Source organism: Mustela lutreola, chromosome 15 (assembly GCF_030435805.1).
Source record: "Mustela lutreola isolate mMusLut2 chromosome 15, mMusLut2.pri, whole genome shotgun sequence".
In the NCBI taxonomy this organism is placed as follows: domain Eukaryota; kingdom Metazoa; phylum Chordata; class Mammalia; order Carnivora; family Mustelidae; genus Mustela; species Mustela lutreola.
The window spans coordinates 2,320,743-2,341,685 of record NC_081304.1 but is presented as its reverse complement, the minus strand read 5'-3'; the positions used below and the strand labels follow the sequence as shown (position 1 = coordinate 2,341,685).

Sequence of the window (20,943 nt, the reverse complement as noted above, 5' to 3'; positions counted from 1 at the left end):
GCCTGGCCAGAGCTGCACGCCCTGACGGGGATCTTCTTCCTGTCCTTGAGTCTGCAAGATGCATGACCTTGAGGGCTTCACTCAAAACCTGCAGAGCAGTTTATGTCCGTGACCTTTGGGACCTGGTGACCCGCGGGGGTGGGAGGAGCACAGGGAACGACCCCTCCTGGTAGACCAGAAAGCTCTGCTCCAGAACGTCTTCCCGGGGACAAGATTCTGAGCAAGGAGAACGCCAGGTGCCCTTGTGGGTCTGGGGTCTCTGGGCAGGTGACTTACTCCCCTTCTACCTCGGACAGAGCTGGGGGCAGGCGCACAACCAGCACACCCTTTAAGTGCCATTAGCAGAGATCCAGAGACGCACGAGATCAGCTCCTCTCACCTGAGAGGAGCCCGCGGCCAGAAGCGGCTCCCCGGCTCCCCCCAGCAAGGACTCGGCGTTCGCTGGAATCAAAACAGCAGCCGAGATGCTCAGAGCGCATCATACCGACATCCCGGGCCGTCCCCATCCCCGAGAGAGAAGGGTGAAGAGGGAAGCCGCTCCCGGTAGACCCCTGATGAAGATAAAAACCTAATTCTCCTCCGATCCGTTCCCCTAACGTTTCTACTTTAAAACGGTCACGCCCGCGTCGGTCTTGTGGATTTTAGGTGATAAGCTCCTGAGTCCAAGACCCCTTCCTGATGGATGTGCCCACCAGAATGCCACCTGCAGTAGAGGTCCACATGCTTGGTTTTTGCTGACGGAAAGGACAGTGCTGCCAGCCTGGCGGTCGGCACAGGGAGCCGAAGATGGAGGAAGCCAAGATCCAGAATGAGCATCATTCCGGGTGCAAAAAAAAAAAAAAAAAAAGAAAGAAAGAAAGTAGTGATTTTAAAAGGTATAAAGTAGGAACAGCAGGGCTGGTCCCAGCCATCTGTGCAGCCACGATGGTAAGCCGAGCTCTGTGCTGCTCTGAGCCATGGAGACCACGAGGTCGGGCCAGATTTTTGCCAATAGGCTATTGTGTCGTTCGAAAGAACAGAACTTGGCCTCCCCTCAAAACACACACACATGTCCGTGACACCAAGCTCCCTCCACAGAAGGCCCTCCCCGCTCCTGGTGGCTCTCCCAATACCTTCCAGAACTACGGGTTCTCAGCCGCCAGCAGCCTGCGGGGGAAGGGAAACTGGGGACCCAGGACAGGGGTTGGGGGTGGCTGAGAGTGGGCAGCGGGGAAGGGGGCAGGTGTTTATCTCACACCCCTGTTTGGACCTGGCCCTGCTGCTGGGTCATGGCCAGGGGCAGGGGGTGGCTGGTCTCCCCTGACCGCACTTGCTCCTAGACGCCCCGGGAGCACCTGCCACCAGCCCCAGGCCAGAGGCAGCAGAGGCCGTGGAGCTCAGTGTGGTGGCGCTGGTGCAGGGCCCTCCTCCAATATTTTCAGGGTGAAGCGGAGACATCCATTACCCAAAATTCGTTCCCCAGGAATTGGTGATTTATACCTGGGGAGAAGGGTCCTGGCCAGAGACAGAGCCTAAGTCACTGAGAAGCCAGAAAGGAGCAAAACACAGTAAGAAGTGATGTCTTTTAGAAAAGACCTAAGTCGCCCCTCTGCTTCCTTCGGAAGGCACCGCCGTCCCCTGCGCGCTGGTTTTCCGTGGCTGCTGAAGTTTCCCATCACCACACATTCCACAGCTGAAAACCCAAACAAATAAGCTCACAGGTCTGAAGGCCACGAGTCCCACTCGGGCTCACCCGGCTCAAACCAAGGTGTGGGAAGGGCTGCGCCGCCTCCGGGGAGAATCCGCGTCCCTACCTTTACCACCTCTGGACTCTCCCACAGCCCTGGGCTCCTGGCCCTCCCTCCACCTCCAAAGCTACTGGTGCCCATTCTGGTTCCCCCACCCCCACCCCAGCACACAGCTCTGGCGCTGTCTTTCCCCTCCTTATGCATCTAAGGACCCTGAGACGGCACTGGTCCCACTGGAGGATCCAGGACAATCTCTCCATCTCTAGGATGGTTGATGACCGAGCAACCTTAATGCCACGGACCCTAACTGAGTCCCAGGTCCCCAGGATTTGGACACAGACGTCTCTGGGAGCCGTTCTACCACTGACACGCCACGGCACGCCACGGCAAAGACGCAGGAAAGCATGGACTTCTAACTCACCCCCCGACTGTCAAATGCCTATGCAGGGCGACCACCTTTTAGACAATATGAGGGGGACCCCAGGTCTAGAGCCAGAAGAGAGGAGGACGCGGCTCCCAGCAGGACAGACGGGAGGAAAGGGCGCGCTCACGCCAGGGCCTGCCCTTGGCCTCCTCCTCCACCCAGAGCCCTGGTTTCCTGTCCTGGCATTAAGGGGCCCCATCATTTGCCAACCAGAAAAGCAAACAGGAGCAAAGGTGCAAAGTTCTCTCCCGGAACCTCCCTAGGAAGACCAGACAGATGGGGCAGCCGGCAGCCACTCTAAGAGCAGGAGCTTGACTTCTCCCGTTCGCTGCTCTGTGCCGTGCACCTGTCTCGGGCCCACCTGGCTCGTGGGATGCAGCTGTCAGCAGGGCGAGCGCGGTCCCGGCGAGTCCCGGGGCTGCTTGTTCCTGCGGACCGGAGGCTCGAGCCCACAGCCATCCTGACAGCCGCTCGCCGCGTGGGGGGAGGCAGGGCAGGGTGGAGGGCCGCTGGACACGTTAGGGAACGTGTGATGGGAAGGAGCCCACAGGGGATGACCCAGCCCCGACCCCGGCACGGGCACACCGCAATAGGCCTTGCCACGGCGCTGGCAGGAACCGGTTCCCCCGCTTTGCTCCCAAAGCCGGATCAACGCAGAGTGGGGAACAGGCGATGCTATTTAACCAGGAGCCAGACACACAAAAACAAGGATCATGTTCCTCCCACGCAACGTCTGCTGCTAACACCGGTCCCAGGAGACCCCAGCCCTCTCTCCCAGGCATGTGTGCCGTGGTCCTTCCCAGAAGCCCCAGCTCTGCAGTTTAGAGGGGGATCTACACCCCGCAGGTAGACGGGCTCAGAACCCAATCCTTGGGGTACACGATTTGGGGAAGCTGGGTCTTCCAAGTCTCATTGTGCAGACAAGAGACCTGTGGGCTAACACGGCCTGTCCTCCCTGTGGTGCTCCCCTTCGCGTTATGGAACCGTCGTGGAAGAAAAGGGTCTTCCCGACACATACATCACGTTCAGGATGCCCATGGAGAAGATCATCACCCAAAAGCAGGGTCGCTGTGAGCGGGGCCTCTGCCTACAAGGGAGGACAAGATGATCAGCTTGTATTTAAAATGAAGGAACAGGGACTCCTGGGTGGCTCAGTGGGTTAAGCCTCTGCCTTTGACTTGGGTCATCGTCCCAGGGTCCTGGGATTGAGTCCCGTGTGGGGCTCCTTGCTCAGTGGGGAGCCTGCTTCTCTCTCTACCTCTGCGTGCCACCTCTGCCTGCTTGTGTGTGCACGCTCTCTCTCTCTCTCTGACAAATAAATAAATAAAATCTTAAAAATAAAATAAAATAAAAGGAAGGAATGTAGTGTAGGGCAGAAGCCCCAGGGCAGGAGGCTTGGACCAACTGCCATCTGGGAAAGGACCTTTAAGAGGCTGTAAAGACAAGACAGTCACAGAAACAGGAGGGGGAGCGGACGGCCAGCTTCGCTGTGACTTCCCTCTTTCTGCGGCCCAGCTGTCACTTTGATTATCACCTACTCCCTGGAAAACCCCAAGGCCTCTGCCTCTCACTCAGGAGGCCATCTGCTGCTTGCGCCCCCTTGACAGCAAATACCAAAACACTATTTCCTCCCCAAAGAGCCGGGGAAGTAGGGCCTGGGAGATGAAACTGACCTTAGACATGAGCCAGGATCGAGGAACAAGGAAGGACTGGACCCCTAAAAGCAAGGAAAGGTGCAAACCCAGCCAGGAAGCCACCCAGCGACCCAACAGTGGGTTAGGTGCACCTGACGTCTCTATGGTTCCCCTAAGATTTTAGATACAGAACTTGACAAAGGAAAGTGTAAAAATGACTTCTGTTACGTACACCCTTGGCCCCAATTTTGGAAAGACAGAGGTGGAACGACCAATCTACCAGACTCGTGCATTCCGGGTCACTCAGGGCGGAAAAACTAGCACGTAAAGCCAAGCGCACAAACTAGGACCGACGTGGGCTACTGCGGTGGGAGACACCGCGCCTGTGCACCTGCGGCCAGGTGGACCCCTCCGGGTGGCTCATCCCGTGTGTGACCTTTAAACACCTGGACAGACTGGTCGTCCAAGGTTCAGCAAGAGCAGGGCACACCACCCTGCTGGGTGAGGGCTTGGGGAGCATCTCACTGAGTCTTTAAGCAGCCAGACCTTGCTCCTCCCTGAGGCCTCTATCAGGTCAGAAGACACAGTAAAAGATATGCTTCAGGTCGGACATTATGGGACAGCTCATCAAAACAGATTTCTTAGTGACCCAAGACCCAGTGCCCAAGGACACACAGGTGGTCAACAGCAAAAACAAAAAACAAAAAACCACTACCCCTGGGTGCCTGGGTGGCTCAGTCAGGGAAGCACGTGCCTTCGGCTCAGGACATGATCTCAGGGTCCCAGGATCGAGTCCTGCCTGGGGCCCCCGACTCAGCAGGGGGTTTGCTTCCCCCTCTGCCTCTCTCTCTCTGTGTCTCATGAGTAAATAAAAACCCTTAAACACACACACACACACACACACACACACACACACACACACCCCACCACCACCACCACCACTGAAGTGAAATGAAAAAGATCTCCTAGACTATTTCCCTGAATCTGGGGGGAGGGGAGGCTGCAGATTCCTGCTTTCAAGTCTGTGCACCAGGCTCACCGACGTTCACCAGTTTTGTAGAAACACAATGTTTATCAGTAAAACGCACCTGGGCCCCAGCTGCTACACTTGCCTCACTGTGCAGCCGCAAGCCCGTCCTCCCCATGCTGTCCCCACCGTGTGAAACTACGTGGCTAATCTTACACGAGAAGATTCAGGCCTGTGAGAAATTTGAGGTCCCGCCGCTGCGGGGGAGGGGGAGGTGGACAAATCTCGAGCTGAGTCTGTCTTGCAGACAGCCTGGGCGCCCTGGTCCCGGGGAACAGCCTGTGGGACCCAGCGCCCCGCGAAGTTATGAAGCGAAGAGCGTCACCCTTCCTACGCGGCGAACTCCGGGGCTGTACAGATCAGCTTCCGCCTGATGGACCACGCACACGAGGAATTAAGAAACAACATCAAAATGTTTTTACCAATTTGCTCACTGTGAACAATCCAAGGGATGGTCATTGATAACATTTTGTTACAAAGTATAATGCTGAGTATGCGCCAGGCACTAGGTCCTCGGCATGACCGATGCCCGGGACGTGGCTACAACGATCTCCACGGCACAGACGGAGAGGCTCAGGCACAGAGGAATGCAGTCGGTACCGTGGACCAGGGCTGGCGTCTGAACCCAGCAGTTCACTTTGGAGGCCACACTTTAGCCATGGCACAGAGCCACCCCAAACCAGGGCTGAGAGACCTGTGCGAGCAGGTAGGCTCCAGAAACCCCACGGCTGCCTTCTCAGATATCTTTATCCGAGGCCCCGGGAGGCTCTTTCTGCACGAAAGAGAACGGATGCTAGCCGCTGGTGGTGACATGGGATTCGTTCCCACTCCCTCGCTTTTTTATGACTCATCGGGCAGAAGGAACCGTGTTCTCCTGTCTGCAAAACGAGGAGTAGGGAAGAGCGTGTGCATGTGAACAGCAGGCACCTCTTCCAAGGGAGGGGGCAGCATGCACAGCCGTTTCTGGGGCTGCAGCATCCCGAGCCCGAGGATGCACAAACTCGGTTCTGTCCTCGGGGCATGAACTTGGGGAACTTACCTCCCTAAGGCCCAGCGTTCCCCTCTGTTATGGGGATAACCTCACTCCTGACTTTATGGGCTTGTTCTGGGGGCTAAGTGAGTTCCTGCGTAATAATCAGAAAGTATATACACAGCAACCATCGTCACCGGAGGGTTTTTTAACTCCCTGAAGAACTTTCACCTACCACGTCCTGAGATTTTGCCCACCATCAACAAGCCACACGCCAATAAGTGCCACAGAACACGTAATAACGGCACTCAGCATCCCCCCGCCTCCCGGTACCAACACGGGGCGGCTGCTCAACTCCCCAGTTACTACTACCAGCCAAGAGCGCTTCAATAATCCTCTCTTTGCAGAAGTTTCCATGGTTCTTCAAAGCCTTCAGGAGTCACTCATCAATTACTATTTCAACCAAGGAATTTCTAAACCTGACAACACAGATTCTTAAAAGTTCTCTCATCCACCCATTGGCAGACTGGGAATGGACTTCTGGGCTCCGCCTTCTGCGCCCACCCCACACGGGCCATTTCTGAGAACCGCGACTCCCTTCCTCCCGGATGCAAGAACTTGGGCCTTCCAGGTGGTGAAACAAAACAAAGCAAAAAAAGATTGGTAAGACCAGTGTGGGAGGGGGCGCCTGTGAGGGACAGGGGGCGACCAGTCCGCTCCTCCTAGGAACCTGGTGGAGCAGGAGGACAAACTTTCGAGCGGGCATCAGGACGTGCTAGTCGTTCTCCATCTCGGAGAGAATCTGAACTAGATCGTGGCCAACATACGACACCAGCTTCCGAGGGTGCGAGAACAGGATTTCAGATCCACCGGCTTCTGGCAGAGCTCCTGAGCGTATATTTAGCCGTCTTCAATTGCCTATTTTTTTTCCTTCTCCTTTTTTCTACTCTTTCTTTCTTTCTTTTTTTAAGTGAAGCAAGGGGGAAGAGCCCGGGCCTGGGGGACGTGCGTTTCCTTACACGCGGTTCCTCCAGCCAGACCGCCGACCCCAAGGCCCCGCAAGGCCGGGAGCGCGCCACGGGGCCGGAAGGCTCACTTCGGGGGCCGCGTCCGCACGCGGCGGCCCCTCCAAGTTCTCCCTCGCGGGCTCTGACGATCCAGCAAGACAAAGACCGCAAGTTCTCGGGTCCACGACTCCACGCAGGCGGGCACGGCGTCTCCCCGGATCAGGTCCGCTCCCGGCCCGGGCGCCCGCACCCGCCGCGGAGGGGGTCCCGGGCGCGTCTGCGCGAGCCGCAGGGCTTCCACGCCGTCCCGCTCGCGCCCGGGCCCCGCGCCTCCCGCGCCTGCGGCCGGACCCCGGCTCCTCCCGGGCCCCGCCGCGCCAGGCCCAGCGCCCCGCGCGCGCCCCCGCCCTGTCCCCGCGGAGGGGACACCGCCCGCACCCCCACCCCCGGTTCTCGGCCCCCGCCCGCGCGGTCCCTTCCGGGACCCCGAAACCCACCCGGGTCCCGCAGCGGGGGCCGGATTCGCGGCGGGTCCCGGAGCCTCCGCCGCCGCCGCCGCCGCTGCCACCGCCGCCGCCGCCGCCGAGGCCGCCAGTGAGGCGCGGCGGGGCGGGGACGCGCGGCGAGGCCCGGCCCCCGGCCCGCCCCCGGCCCCACCGGGCCCGCCCCGGCCCGCCCAGAGCCTAAGCCGGCCCCTAAACCGGCCCCCGGGCCCACCCGGTGCCTGGCCCCGCCGGGATTCCAACCCGGACCCGGGCCCATCCAGACCCCAAACCGGCCTCGGGCCTAACCCGGCCCCTGATCCAACCCGGACCGCAACCCGGACCCGGACCCGGACCGGGACCCAAACCCGACCCTGCCGAGCCGGCCCAGCCCAAACCCCTCCCAACCCGGACCCCAACCCCGCCCCGGGCCCAACCCCATTCCCCGCCGAGCCCTCCCCCTCCAACCTCTTGGTTCGCCCCTACGCTGCCCCAGTCACCTATCGCCTCGGACCAAATCCCCTGTGCCCGAACGTCCTGATCCCGAGTCCCGGGACTTGGGCTCGGATGGCAGCCCCAGCCCGATGTCCCCCGCAGGGAACACAGGACCCCTGGGACGCTTCACGTGCGCGCTCGCCTCTCTGTCCCGCCCTCTCCATTTGTATGTTTCCTATTTGGGGGCAAGAAGGGAGCATCACCCACAAAAAAGCCACTGAGCACCCCTTCTCCGTCCCCGCGGAGGGGACGCCGAGCCCCCCAGGTCTGGAGATGGACGGGCAGCCCCTAGGTGCAGTGTGCTCCGGGGCCCCTCGCGCCCCCACCTCCGCCTGCCACCTTCGGGGCGCGGAGCGGCCGCGGGTCCCCGGGTGCCCGGCGCTGTCCCTGGGGCATCGGAGTTGCTGGCTGGACGCTCGTGGACACGGCTGTCCTTTACGGACCTGAGCCAGCGGGACAGAGCTCGGACTCAGAGACGCGAGACTGTGTTAGTGTTTAATGAATTGACGTAGGAAGCTGCTCCGCGTTTCCCGCGCGCAGCCGGGGCACAGAGGCCGCGCCGCCCGCGCCGGCCCCGCGCTTGGTCCCCGCCCGCCGGATGTTGACGGCGTCACCTAGCAACGGGAGATGGCGGAGCCGGGTGACCAGGACGGCGGGTAAGCGGGGCGGGGGTCGCGGGCATCCAAGAGGCCCCCGTGCCTCGGCCCGGTCCGTCCCCGCCCTCCCGGCCTTTCCCACCTCCCCCGCCACCCCCAGCCCTGCGCGCCCTTCCTCGTCTCCGTCCCTTTGTCCGCGCCGGTCCTCTCCCTCTCTCCCCGCGCTCGGGCCGCTGGGCTCCCGAAACCCGGCTCGCTCGGCCGGCAGTAACCATGGCAACCACGATGCCCGGCGGTGCCTGCGGAGAGCTCCGGTCCTTGTAGACCAGCAGGAAGCGCGGGGGCTGGGGGCTGCGCGGGGTCTCTCGGAGTGCGGAGGATCCCCGGGGGGCTTCCTGACCGCGGGGACCCCAACCTCCCCTGCCACCGCCAGGCCTCCAGGAGGCGGGGGCAGGGCCGGGGACAGAAACTCTTTTGAGGAATTGGACCTTTTACCTTAGACGTTCCCGCGGTGTTTCCCTTTTTTTAACATAGAGTTTTGTATATACTGACATGGAAAGAGGTCCAGGTTACCTTAAACGAAAACACGAAATGGGAAACCGTATGTAGAGGGTGGCCTCTAATTGTGTGTGTGTTTAAATGTGTAGAAAAATATTTGCAAGAAGATACCCTTAAGTCTCTTTCACTACTAGTGGTTATCTTGAGAACGGGAGGGAAAGTCAGGGAGGATTTTCATTGTCACACATTTCTGTATCACTTTGACTTTAAAAAAAAAAAAGTAAGAAAGAAAGAAAAGAAAAAGGAAAGCTTGTATTTTTAATTAGAAAAAAATAATTGTAAGAATGTAAATCATGATATTCTTGTACTTCTGTATCCCTTTTGTGCCACTTTCTCTTACACTGTGTTTCTGTGCCCCATTGGGCTGCGGAAAGTATGTTTAAGTATATTTCAGGTTACTTTTCTGCTACAATGTTACCGATGCTGTTCTCTGAATGTTTCCATCATTTCATTCATTCATGGAACAACTCTTGTGTGGCCCGCGCTCCCTCCACATGACAAGCATGACCTAGTGCTGGGGTTGGTGACAAACAGCCAGCAGCCCAGAGGGGAGGCAGATAATCAACAAGTCCATAATAGTATAGACAGACACCGGGAGATAATCAATGCCCAGGGAAATAACACTGTTCTTTGAAACTGTTAAACTGTATTTCTGCCCCTAGGTCTCCGCAGGAAATCGAGTCAGGCCTTGAAGGCGGGGAGGCCGGGAATCATGAAAGCGACAGGGTAAAGTTCCCCGTGGGGTAGGCTGTGCTGGGCTTGTCTTTACTGGGGGTTAAGGAGCTAAAAGCTGCTCAAGAAAACTGCGCCCTGATCCTGTACCCGGCCCAAAGCAGACTCAGTCCCTTGGCAGAGAAACTCGTTTTCCTCTCCCCGTTCTTAAGTGCTGGCGGCTGGCTGGGTTGACCCGCGTTCCCTACTCAGATCACCCGCGGGTTTCAGAACCTGAGTTCCGCAAGGAAGGGTGCAGAACCTTACAAACACTGTAAAGAACAGACGGAACGCGGAGCAGACTCTCCCGGGGACACGGACGTGTGCGGATGCCAGGTCCCCACCAGTGTGATTGCGCAGTTACGAACAGAACTTCACGGGAGCCTTTGACTGTGTTTCCTGGTTTTTCTTTTTCCTGCCACAAATCTCCAGGTGTCACCCACCGGGAAGACCAGTGACCAAAACACTGATGAGGCTGCTAGTGCCACCGAGCTCTCTGAGGAGGAAATCACGGCCCCTGGGGAAGTCACAAGTGAAGGAGAAATCGAAACTGAGGGGGAAATGGAAGCTGAGGGGGGAGGGGGAGCTGAGGGGGGAGGGGAAGCTGAGGGGGAAGCGGAAGCTGAAGAAGTGGAAATTGATGGCGAAGGAGAAAGGGAAGAGGAATTCGAATTTGAAGGGGATGAAGTCGAATATGAATCTGAAGGGGAATTTGAATCTGAAGGGGAATTCGAGTCTGACATGGAAGCCCCATCCCCTGAAGGGAGAGTCAGTTCCTTAGATCTGGCTCCTTCAGAAGAGGGTGCTGCCGAAGTGCCCCAAGAGGAAACGGGCCCGAGCTCGTGGCACGAACGCGTAAGCGGGGAAGGTGTTCCCGAAGACAGAGAAGCCGCCCGCCTCTCGGAATCCAGAGACTGGAGGGACATCTCCACGCAGCCATCCCGGCAGGTAGTAGACTCCTCCGAGCCAGTAGGCCAGGATGCTTCCGGAGCCCAGGCCAGCAAACCGGTGAGTGACCCTGAGGTTGATTTTATGAAAGTGTTTGATCATCTTTGTGATTTGTCGTCCTGTAGTGTTATGTACTGTTTTAACATAAAAGGCACATCATAGAAACAAATTGCAATCCCTATTAGAAATTTCTCAGCAAACTTAGGTCTCAGGACCCACTTTTGAATGCCAAGAGTTTCTGGACCTTTCTTTGGTGTCCCCCAGACCCAAGGTCGGAAACATTTTGTGTCAGGGCAACCAGGCTTCTGGTCCCCAGAGCACCACCGTGCAGTGAAACTTTCCATGGTGATGGAAATGCTCGGCATCTGTCCAACATGGTAGCCCCCAGTGCCAAGGGGCTACAGAGCACTGGAAATGTGGCCTGGGAGAAGAAGGAACTAAATTTTTAATGGGGATTGTAATCAATTTTAATTTATATAACCACCTGTTGCTGGTCGTTTCCATATGGGACGATGCAATTCTGGGTAATCGTGATTATGATGACAGGAGGTATGATCTTATAATATTGCTTTTTAAATTATTTTTAAATAAGCATGGGCTTATAGAACAGTTGAAGTGTGATTGAAAGACCTGTTTTATTTTTTTAAGCCTTGGAGAATAAGTCATGCTTCCAGGAATGCTTCCCACAACCAACCAAAATATCACTATTAAAATCAGGAAATTTCACTACATTACCGAATAACCCTCAGGCCTCATTCACCAAGGGTCCTCTTATGGCAGACTTACAGTTCCGAATCCATGTTGCCTTTAGCGGTCCCATCTCTTAGGTCATAATCTTTCCTTGACTTCAGTGACCTTGGCACTTCGAAAGGTCACCAGCCAGCCATCTTGAAGGTGGTTCTCAGGTTGCATTTGCCTGGTTTTCCTCTTGATGCGATCTGGGTTATCTTCCCTTGGGATCATATGATCATTGGGTCCCAGAGGGAGGCTGGTTCTCCTTCTTATGTCCTATGAAGTGGTGTGCTGAATGTTTTGTCCCATTACCAATGAGGCTGTTGAACCCTTGGGTGAGAAGAGCCGACCTTCTCCACTGGGAAGTCGCCCTTCACCCGCAGGAAGAAGGTGCTCTCTTGGTTTAAGATAGGAAAAGTGAGTGTTTCAAAGGAAGGGAAAAAATCACAACAAACCACCACCATATTGCTAAGAGTTTGTCTTCCTCTCAGCACGTGTTTAGGCTCATCTTGGGTCAGATTTATCCCTGACTATTTTGCACTTTTGATGCCGTTGGAAATGGCTTCCATTTGTTGGCCACTGTCTTGTACAGAGTGCCATGCTGTATGTAGAAACAGAACTAATTTTGTATATTGGTCTTATATTCAGCAACACTGCTAGACACCCTTGTTAGTGCTGGTAGCTCTTTTTTTTTTTTTTTTTTTTTTTTTTTGTAGAATCGTAGGGTTTTTCACAAAGATCATCATGGTCTCTGTGAATAAATGGGGTTCAACTTCTTCCTCTCCAATCTGGATGCCCTTCATATCTTTTTCTTGCCTTCTTCTCTCTGGCCAGAACTTCTAGTCCAACACTGAGTAGAAATCATCCCCAGTACGGCCAGTGAGAGCCTGTCTAAATTGGCCTTTGTGTCCTTCTGACACAGCTGGAGTCATTCTTTGTTTTAACCGCTGTCGTCCTTGGAACGTTTTCTCGTTCTTGGCACAGACCACCGGCCCTAGAATCAGACGCTTCTCCAGAAGCCTGGTTTCTTTTCATGGAAAATAAAATTTAGAAGTCATGATTTGAGTAGGTAGGTGATCTCACCGCCACTAGTCAGCGTCCCCAGACTCTCTCACTATCATCTACGCCACACACACACACGCACACCACACCACACACACACACATCTCACGCCAACCCCACTCAACACAGCTCACCGCTGAGTGGGTTCCTCTCAGGGTCCTCCCCTTCCATATTTCCAGGTCCTTTTTCCAGCAATGAGAAGGCTACTCCCGTTCTCCCCGACGCACTTAGTAACTTGCTCAGTCCCCGGATGGAACCTCCGCTGCATTTGTCCGCCCCCAAGTGGACGCTCCTCACCACACCTGAGCCCAGACACCCCCACACTGGGCTGCCCTGGTCCCTGTTGGGCCAACCCCACCCAGGCCAGCCCCAAAATATTTGGGGCTCTGACTCTGTGCCAGGCTGTCCTCGGTGGGGACTCTTGTCATCAGGCCCAGGCCTGTCACCTGTGCGGTAATGACGTCACCCAGGGATGGCCTCTGAGTCCCGGCCTCCTCACCCCACATTAGGCCAGCCCCCGCCTCCCATACTGGCTGCAGGTTTGAGTTGTTCCGGAAGGAAAGCAAGGAGTCGGGTTACATTCCTCCATCTTTGACTCTGGTCTGGACGTGCCTTTGCCCCTGACATTCCGGCCCAGGGACACTGACAACAACCCTCTGGGGAGGACACTGACCACCCCCGTGTCCAGACGAGGACTCGGGTGGACGGATTCCCTGCCCAGAGTCACACAGCTGTGACGGTTGCTCTTTCTCCAAACCCACCATCCGGAACCACAAAGCCACGATCCACCCCACATGGTGAGCCCAAAGAGTAACATGATCTAACGACCGCTAATTAAGCTCCAATAACGGTGGTCTTCACCTGTTCAGTGGTCTTCACCTCCACGTCAGAGGGAGAGGGAGAAGCAGACTCACCACGGAGCAGGAGCCCGATGCAGGGCTGCATCCCAGGACCCCGGGACCAGGACCTGTGCCAGCGGCAGACGCTTCATCAACCGAGTTGTACTGCTTCGGCAGTGATGTTGATGTTTGCACACTGCAATAGATCAAAATCAAGTAGCTTTTCGGTCCTGATTAAGGCCTCGTTGATTTAGGTTTGGCCGTTCTTGTTCTAGAAAAAGACCAGTGACCGGCTGGAGCAGGAAGTGTTTCCTCTGGGGGCGCGACACCGCCTCCGACTGAGCCAGGGAAGCAGCATCACGTCCTCAGACTTGGAGGAGCTGCTCGTGAGCACAGAGGAGCCCCGCCTGCAGGAGCCAGGTACCGCGCCGGGGGCGGTCCTGCCCACGGGATGAGCCTCTTCCTTCCCCGTCAACATCAACATCCGCTACCTCGTTTCCCATTCGGCTGCGAGCTGAAAGATACGACTGTCGTTAACAGATAGGGATCATGTTTACGGAGCATTTGTTCTGTCTCCTCTCGCTTAACCCTTACAGTAGCCCAATGAGGGAGGAACCGTTCTCCTATTTTACAAAGACCCTAAGAGTCGTTTAGTGACCTACCCAAGTACACAACAGAACCAGACCTTGACTGAGAGAACCGATGGCATCCCAGACCACAGCCCCCTACGCCACCCCTTCCCGCCTCCCGGTCTCACAGAGGGGCTCAGCATCAACACCCCTAAGCCTGTGTGTTTGCTGAGTCTCCAAGTTCGCACGGCACACCCCATCCCGTATCCCCGTGTTGTGAACGTGGGAAAATAGACCAGGATGTTTCTTATTCCTCATGATACAAGAGCATGGATGGTCCAACCAATAAAGCTTCCCACCACTCACAGGGACGTGAGGACAGTGCACACCCGAACGAGTTAAAAACAGAACAGGATCGGGGCGCCCGGGTCGCTCAGTTAGTTAAGCGACTGCCTTCAGCTCAGGTCATGATCCTGGAGTCCTCAGATCGAGTCCCACATCGGGCTCCCTGCTCCGAGGGAGTCTGTTTCTCCCCTCTCTCGTGCTCTCTCTCCCTCAGGTAAATAAATAAAATCTTTAGTTAAAAAAAAAAAAAAATAGAACAGGATCTCTCCAGCTCCCGCGGATCGGAAAGCTGGAACTAGAGCCTTACTGATACTTCTTTTCAATCTCATCAACTGTTTCCCATTAAAGAAATAAAATCAGTGTAGCCCATCAGTAAGAAGCCACCTTCCTCTTCACTATTTGTGTCTAAAAAGTATCTACAAAACAGATTTCCTTCTTGGAATATAGTAAAGGCCATATGCATCACCTTTGAAATGCGACCCTTTCTATGGAACATGTTAAACCAACGACTAGAAGATTCAGAATGGAAGACGCTGTAAGCCCTGAGCCCTAACCCATGTGATGTCTTGTCTTTTTCTTTTCTGTGGTGTTGCCTGAGGTTGGAAACCGGCGTCCCCGGACAGCACCAGCAGAGTGGCCTCATTAGCCACTGCATTAACGCCTCAGTAGTGCTCGCTGTGCCCCCAGGTGTCCCCCCAGAGGCGCCCAGTACACAGCCCCAGAGAGGGGCCGTCCCTGCCTTCCTGGACCGGATCCAGCGGCTGAGCACCGGCGAAGAGGGGACCCTGGAGAGAACAGAGTCGGAGGGCAGTGACGAGGCAGAGGAAGACGGACAGCAGCTGGTGGTTCTGGACCCCGACCACGTAAGCACGTGCTCCCCACCCTGCTCGTGCCCTGACATGGAGCGCGACCAGAGACGCCCCCCAACCCGCTGCCCCCGCGCCCCAGGCCCAGCCCCCTGCCCCGCGCCGCCCTCACCCACTGGGCAAAACCGCTCTGTGAACTGCCTCCTCCTTTCCATTCATTCGCCCAGAATCAGCAGTCCTTGGCGTTGGCACTGCTGACATGGGGACCTGGTCACTCTCTGGGGTCGGGCTGTCCTGCGCAGGACCCCTGGCTCCACCCGCCAGATGCCAGGAGCGCCCCTGCACCTTAGCCGTGAGGTCAAATATGTCTGCAGACATCCGGGAGGCTGGGTGGGGGGCGCAGTCACCCCCGTTCCAAGCCCCTGCTTGGGGCGCACCCCCCAGCTTGTGAGGTCTCGTGCCCACCCCACCCCACCCCCAGCTCCGGAAAGCGGGGAAGGCAAATCCTGATGGGCTGAGCCCTTTTGGAAAGCCCGGTTGCTCCCGGTGGGAAAGATGGGCCGTTGCTCGGAGCTCCGACCGTGCTCACCTCACCCTCTCACCCCGGGGAGCAACCAGGACCACTGCCGCCGCTCACTCTGCCGTTGTGCCAAAACGTGCACTCAGGCCTTCAGCACCTGGCACGGGACCTCGGGGCCCTTAGTCTAGAGCTGCCGGCGCATGTCCTGGGCAGAAGTGGGGCGCCCCCAGTCCAGAACTCCTCTGCACCCCGGGAGAGCTCTGGCGGCTTAGGCCTGGGCGGGCGGGTCACCAGGCTCGCTTCTCTGCCGTTCCAGCCCCTGATGGTGAGGTTCCAGGCCGCGCTGAAGAACCATCTCAACCGCCAGATAGAGAGTCTGAAGCTGGAGCTCCAGGAGCTGGTGCGTAGCGCCTGTCCGGCCTCCCGCGCGGCTGTGCGCCTCCCTCCTGTGACCCGGTTCTCTCCCCGCCGCAGAGCGTGGCCACCAAGCAAAGCCGAATGCAGCGGCAAGAGCTGGGCATGGAGCTCTACGGGGTCCAGCAGCACCTGGCCCGGCTGCAGATGCAGCTGGAGAGGAGCCACGACCTGCACTCGACGGCGGCCTGCGCCCGGCGGCGGAGGGAGGAGGAGCTGCGGAGCGCGCGCCTGCTCTACGCCAGGACCTGCGAGGCCGCTGACAACGAGCGCAAAAAGTGTAAGGCTGGGGGTCCCGCGCAGACCCGCGTCCCCGGGTGCCCTCTTCAGCCGCCCGGATCACGCCCCCCCGGGGAGCTCATCCCCGAAAGGCATCCCTGCGTGTCGCCTCAGGGCATCCAGCAAACACGGCGTGGTCCCCTCCTCTCAGCTCGGTGAGCTCCCAGCCCACAGATCCGGGAGAAAACAGGACCACACGGACACCCCACGTGTGGCTGCAAAGAGGCATTTCGGACCCCGAGCAATGCAGAACTTTCTGGATTAACCGAGTCGGGCTGAGAGCTTCTTTATCAAGCACCCTCCCTCATGGGTACCAAATCAACAAAAAATACTGAGAAAAAAAGAACGCGACATTGGTGCAAAAGCAATAAAGAATCGCAGGCTCTGCAGGAACAGAATTTAGACCAGCCTAAAGAGGACACGGCCCCCCACGTGGTCCACGTCAGCGCCCCTCCGTGGAGCCAGGCTTCTGGAGAGAGGCAGACATCTTCTTGCACTTTGTGTCCTTTCTGGAGGCCACCAGGGCACGGAAACAGATGCTGTCAACCAAACAAGATTCCAGAAACATCCCCTGCTCTCCCTTCCAAGTGCTAGGGACGTCGGTGCTGCCGCCGCCTGGAAATATGGGGTTTTCCACGGGAGAACATCCACGACCGCACACCTCCCCTGCGAGGGAGTCCCTGAAACTTCCCGTCAAAACCTGAGTGCTCGGCAGCACCCCAGGTTCCAGGGGATGGGGCTGGACAGACAGAGTGGATGCGTCCACAGGCACAGGCCTGACACCGAAAAATGAGCGAGCGTGAGATTGTAGAGAACGTCGCAGCAGTAAAACGAGAGCGGACCGTTAAGAAAAAGGATGCCTGCAGTTAAATAAAATACCCCTCCTCCAGAACCAACAAAGGCCACTAAACAGACAGAGGGATACTGCGGAAAACTGAACTTGAAAACCAAAAGGCCAGTTTGAGGAATTCTTCCCCGAATTCAGAGTGAAAACCCCAAGTGGCGGACGTTTTGAGAAGATGATACAGGACGTGGGTGTGAGGTCTGGGACCGCGGACGCCCATCAGACGAGGTCCCAGGAGGTCAAGGGCACTCACGGGCGACCTCAGAGGAGAACATCCGTGCCAGCTCAGCAAAGGTGAGCCCTGGGATAGAAACACCCCCGGGGGCCTGACAGCTGGAAACCAGAATGAACACGCCTAGACACAGCTGCTGAGATTTTCAAACTCCAAAGCTAAAGGAAAAATGCTGTTGGCGTCCAGGCTGGACACAATCGTACTGCGGCAGGCAGAGAGCAACCCGCTGGCCCCGGCAGGAGCCCAGGGCGACTCAGTCACCAGGCCACACAGCTAGGCCCGCACCCTCTGTCCCCTGTGGAGCTGTCCTGCCAAGGGCCAGGATCTTGTGTTTCTTTCCTTGGTTTTGTTTTTATTTTTTGAAACCTTTCAGATTATTCTAATGTGCATCCGGGGCCGAGAATCACAGGTACAAACATACACGACAGGGTTGGTGGCACTGCTTGTATGAAGCCCTGCGCTGCTTGTAACCCTCATTAATAAGACGGAAGATCAAACATCCCCCTCCAGAGGCTGAAAAGGAGCAAAGAAACCAAACGAAGCAGGAAGAGGGAGTTAACTAAGTAAAACAGCTGAAACTTGTGCAAAATAATGGAAGTAAGTTGGCCTGATAGATAAAAAATACTCCGTTTTTGAAATGACCAAGACGCCGATCAACTTGGGCAAACCGGGCGAGGAACAGACAGGCTGTCCGTCAAGGAGCAGCCCAGGGAGTGAAGACGATTCAGAGGGACTGTCGCTCTTCATTTCAAGACGGCCACTCTGGGGACTGGGTTCCTCATTGAAGAAACTGAAAACATCGTCAGACTTCGATTTCCCCAAAGCCACCAGCTTGTTGGTTACGGACGCGTCCCCCCTGCTACCCGAGACAAGAACAGACACCCCCACGCTGCCCAACCCTCCAGGGCAGGGGGCGGGGGGCGGGAATCTGGGAAACTTCCCAGGCACGGGTTACAACGCCGAGTGCGGCCCTGGCTGTGGACGCCTCCAACACAGACGCGGCGGAGCCGTCCGACCCGCGAGGCAAGAAAATCCAAAATGAAATAGTAGCAAACGGAGTTCGGCCCCATGTATTGAAAGAGAAGCACCTGGTTCTCAAGGAGGGTTTTCCTGTGGGATTTGGGGGTCATTTGAAACCAGGAAAGCCGCTAATTTAATGCATTTGATTAGTAAGTTATAGGAGCGGGGAAAACAGAGGATTTTCCAGGTGTAGGCTAACACGCGCCGTCGGTCCCGAACTAGAGTAGAAGGAAAGTTCCTTAGAGTGTTTCCGGAAATGAGCCCGAAAGCTGTCCTGGGAGGGAACCACCGGGAAGGGCCAGGCTAGGATCCGGAGGGAGAGGGGGAAGCTGCCAGCAGCCCGTGGGTCCAACCTCGCAGTCTCCAGCAGGCAAAGTAAATGAGGTGAGTATTTGGGACATGAAATTCTCATGCTCTACCTATCACGTGACCATTTACCTAGAAGATCCAAGATTACCAATTAAAAAAAAAAAAAAAAACAGTACTAGAAACAGTAAAGAAGGTAAAGTAGCTGAATGCCAGATCCAGCATTTTCTCCTATCCCAGTGATACTCAGTTAAGAACTAAACTGTTTTGTTTTTTTTTTTAAAACCCTCATTCATCAGGGTCATAACGACCATAAAATACTTAGGATAGATCTAACAAGAAGTGAGTGAGCCTTTCCAGAGAAGAACAGCCCAATTTTGCTAAAGGACATAAAACAGATTTAAATAAATAAATCTCCCATGTCAGTAGCAGGGAAGCCCCACGACACAGTCCCAGTCCGCACACCGTGAAGTGCCGTTCCCGCTAAAGCCCACGGCGGGGTATTTTGGGTGACCTTAGACTTATTGAACATAGTCATTAACTTACTCATTTTCAAGAAGAATCATCCCAAAGTCGAGAGCTCTGGGGTGGGCAGTCTCCCGCCTCCCCCTCCCCCCAGGTCCCGGGACCCTCGACCGAGCGCCCAGGCGATTGGTTCTCGTGCTTTCCTTTAAAGACGTTTTTGCATCGTGTGCGAGAGAGGATTCCTGAGCAATACGTAAAATGCTCCCCAGCCTCCACAAATTGGTCCGAAAGTGTACTTGGGGGATTAAACGCACAAGGCTCCCCGAGAAAAAGTTGAAAAGGAGAGTTACCTGCAGGGAAGGTGTCCTATCAGGTGTCCTATCAGGTGTCCTATCAGGTGTCAGGCTGCCAGAACAGCACCAAGGGGACAGAGCCGCCGGGGAGGAAGGTGGAGAGCAGAGGCTGCTGCGAAACTCGCGTGGGAATCCGGCCACGTCGGCAGGTTCGGTGAACGCACAGACGGCGTCTTTAAGCCACTGCGTGTCTTCTTGACCGTTTGGTCATCTGAAAACGCATACTTAGACCCTATTTCACGCCATACAAAAAGCAAGGTCAGTCGCAGGACATGTTTCCGGAAGTCACGGGAGCATCGGAAGAACACGTAAGGTCGCCGGTGGGGCTGCTCTTGCTAATGTCTCGGGCTGGGCAGGTCTCCGGAAGCGTGACGTGACGGACGAGGCCAGAGAGGGGACTTGGACAGTTTTGCTTATGCAGAAACGTAAAACTTGTAAGAAGCATGATGAAGTTAAAGGACAAACAGGAGCTGGGAGCAAACCCCGTCTTCGCATCTGTGACAACCTCCAGGTGTTCCGGGTTACTCTTCCATTGCCCGGAAACGAATTCCCACAGACGTCGGGGCCCCGCACAAGCTTGGGCCCCGACAAGCTGGGCTTGTCGCTGGACGGAAATCCACCATCTGGCTCTGAGTGGGGAGCGGACAGTGCTGTGCTGGTGAGGCCTGGCCCCCAGGACAGCTCTGGCACTCCTGGCCTGCACCACCATGAGGCCCTTTCAGTCCCGGGGCCGGGCGAGGGGCTCTGGTGGAGCTCAGCGCCCCCTTGGGCGGGTGTCCTCCCAGGATGCAGGACTACCTAGATGCCCAACATCTACGCAGTAAGAAATGTGCCGGAGTAACAGGAGGCCTCATGGCCTGCCTGGGTCTTAGCAGATCCTCAGACACGGGGAGGGCCTCTAAGACACGGGGGGCGCTGGAATGGTCGCTGACGATGGCTAGATGGGGGTTACCTATGCTTGCGTCTTTCCGACCAGACTGCGAGGCTGTGATGGCGAAGTCGGGGTCTCCGCGGTCTGGAAGCCGCAGGTTCCCAGGCAGGGAGGCTTCTGGAGCCCTGGGCACCGAAACGACTGAGCGCCACCCCTCCCCCCACAGTGGCGGCTCTGCAGACGGAGCTGGACGGCCTGGCCCTGCACCTGTTCTACATGCAGAACATAGAGCAGGACGTGCGCGACGACATCCGCGTGATGCAGCAGGTGGTGAAGAAGTCGGAGGTGCAGCGGACGCGGGCGGAGGTGGAGAAGAAGCAGCAGGTGCTCTGCAACCTCCGCGCGGTGGCCATGTCCCCCACACTGCCCCCCACCTCCCCTCCCCCCAACCTTCCATTTCCCAGGAGCCCCCCCCCCGGCCTCTGGCGGGCGAGGGGCTCGAGGGCTGGGTGGGGCGTCCGGTGCGGCACGCAGAACCGGTCCCCTTCGCAGGACCTGCACGTGGACCAGCTCACCAGCAGAGCACACCGGCTGGAGGAGCAGATCGCGCTGCTGGAGGCTCAGAGCTGCGCCCAGGCCGAGGACACACGGGTGCTCCGGAAGGCCGTGAGCGAGGTAGGAGCTGCCCCGCACCCCCCAAGGCCAGG

The 20,943-nt window shown here is 56.9% G+C and overlaps 2 protein-coding genes across 5 annotated transcripts in view; one reads left to right on the top strand and one right to left on the bottom strand.

Moving 5' to 3' along the window:
• Positions 1-7,393, bottom strand: part of TBC1D16 (TBC1 domain family member 16) — a 73,317-nt gene extending 65,924 nt beyond the window's left edge. For all 3 annotated transcript variants that reach the window (XM_059147333.1, XM_059147335.1, XM_059147334.1), the window contains exon 1: positions 7,287-7,393. The gene's annotated coding sequence lies outside the window, so the exon portion shown is untranslated. The remainder of the gene's footprint in view (positions 1-7,286) is intronic.
• An 846-nt stretch (positions 7,394-8,239) lies between these two features.
• CCDC40 (coiled-coil domain containing 40) overlaps positions 8,240-20,943 on the top strand; it is a 34,706-nt gene continuing 22,002 nt past the window's right edge. Inside the window, exons 1-9 of one of the 2 annotated variants that reach the window (XM_059147319.1) lie at positions 8,240-8,422; positions 9,583-9,646; positions 10,064-10,639; positions 13,488-13,632; positions 14,796-14,989; positions 15,769-15,852; positions 15,927-16,146; positions 20,463-20,620; positions 20,789-20,911. In XM_059147319.1, the coding sequence (XP_059003302.1) occupies positions 8,394-8,422; positions 9,583-9,646; positions 10,064-10,639; positions 13,488-13,632; positions 14,796-14,989; positions 15,769-15,852; positions 15,927-16,146; positions 20,463-20,620; positions 20,789-20,911 (1,593 nt within the window). In that variant the 5' untranslated portion in view covers positions 8,240-8,393. The remainder of the gene's footprint in view (positions 8,423-9,582; positions 9,647-10,063; positions 10,640-13,487; positions 13,633-14,795; positions 14,990-15,768; positions 15,853-15,926; positions 16,147-20,462; positions 20,621-20,788; positions 20,912-20,943) is intronic. The other variant, XM_059147320.1, reaches the window with a different exon arrangement.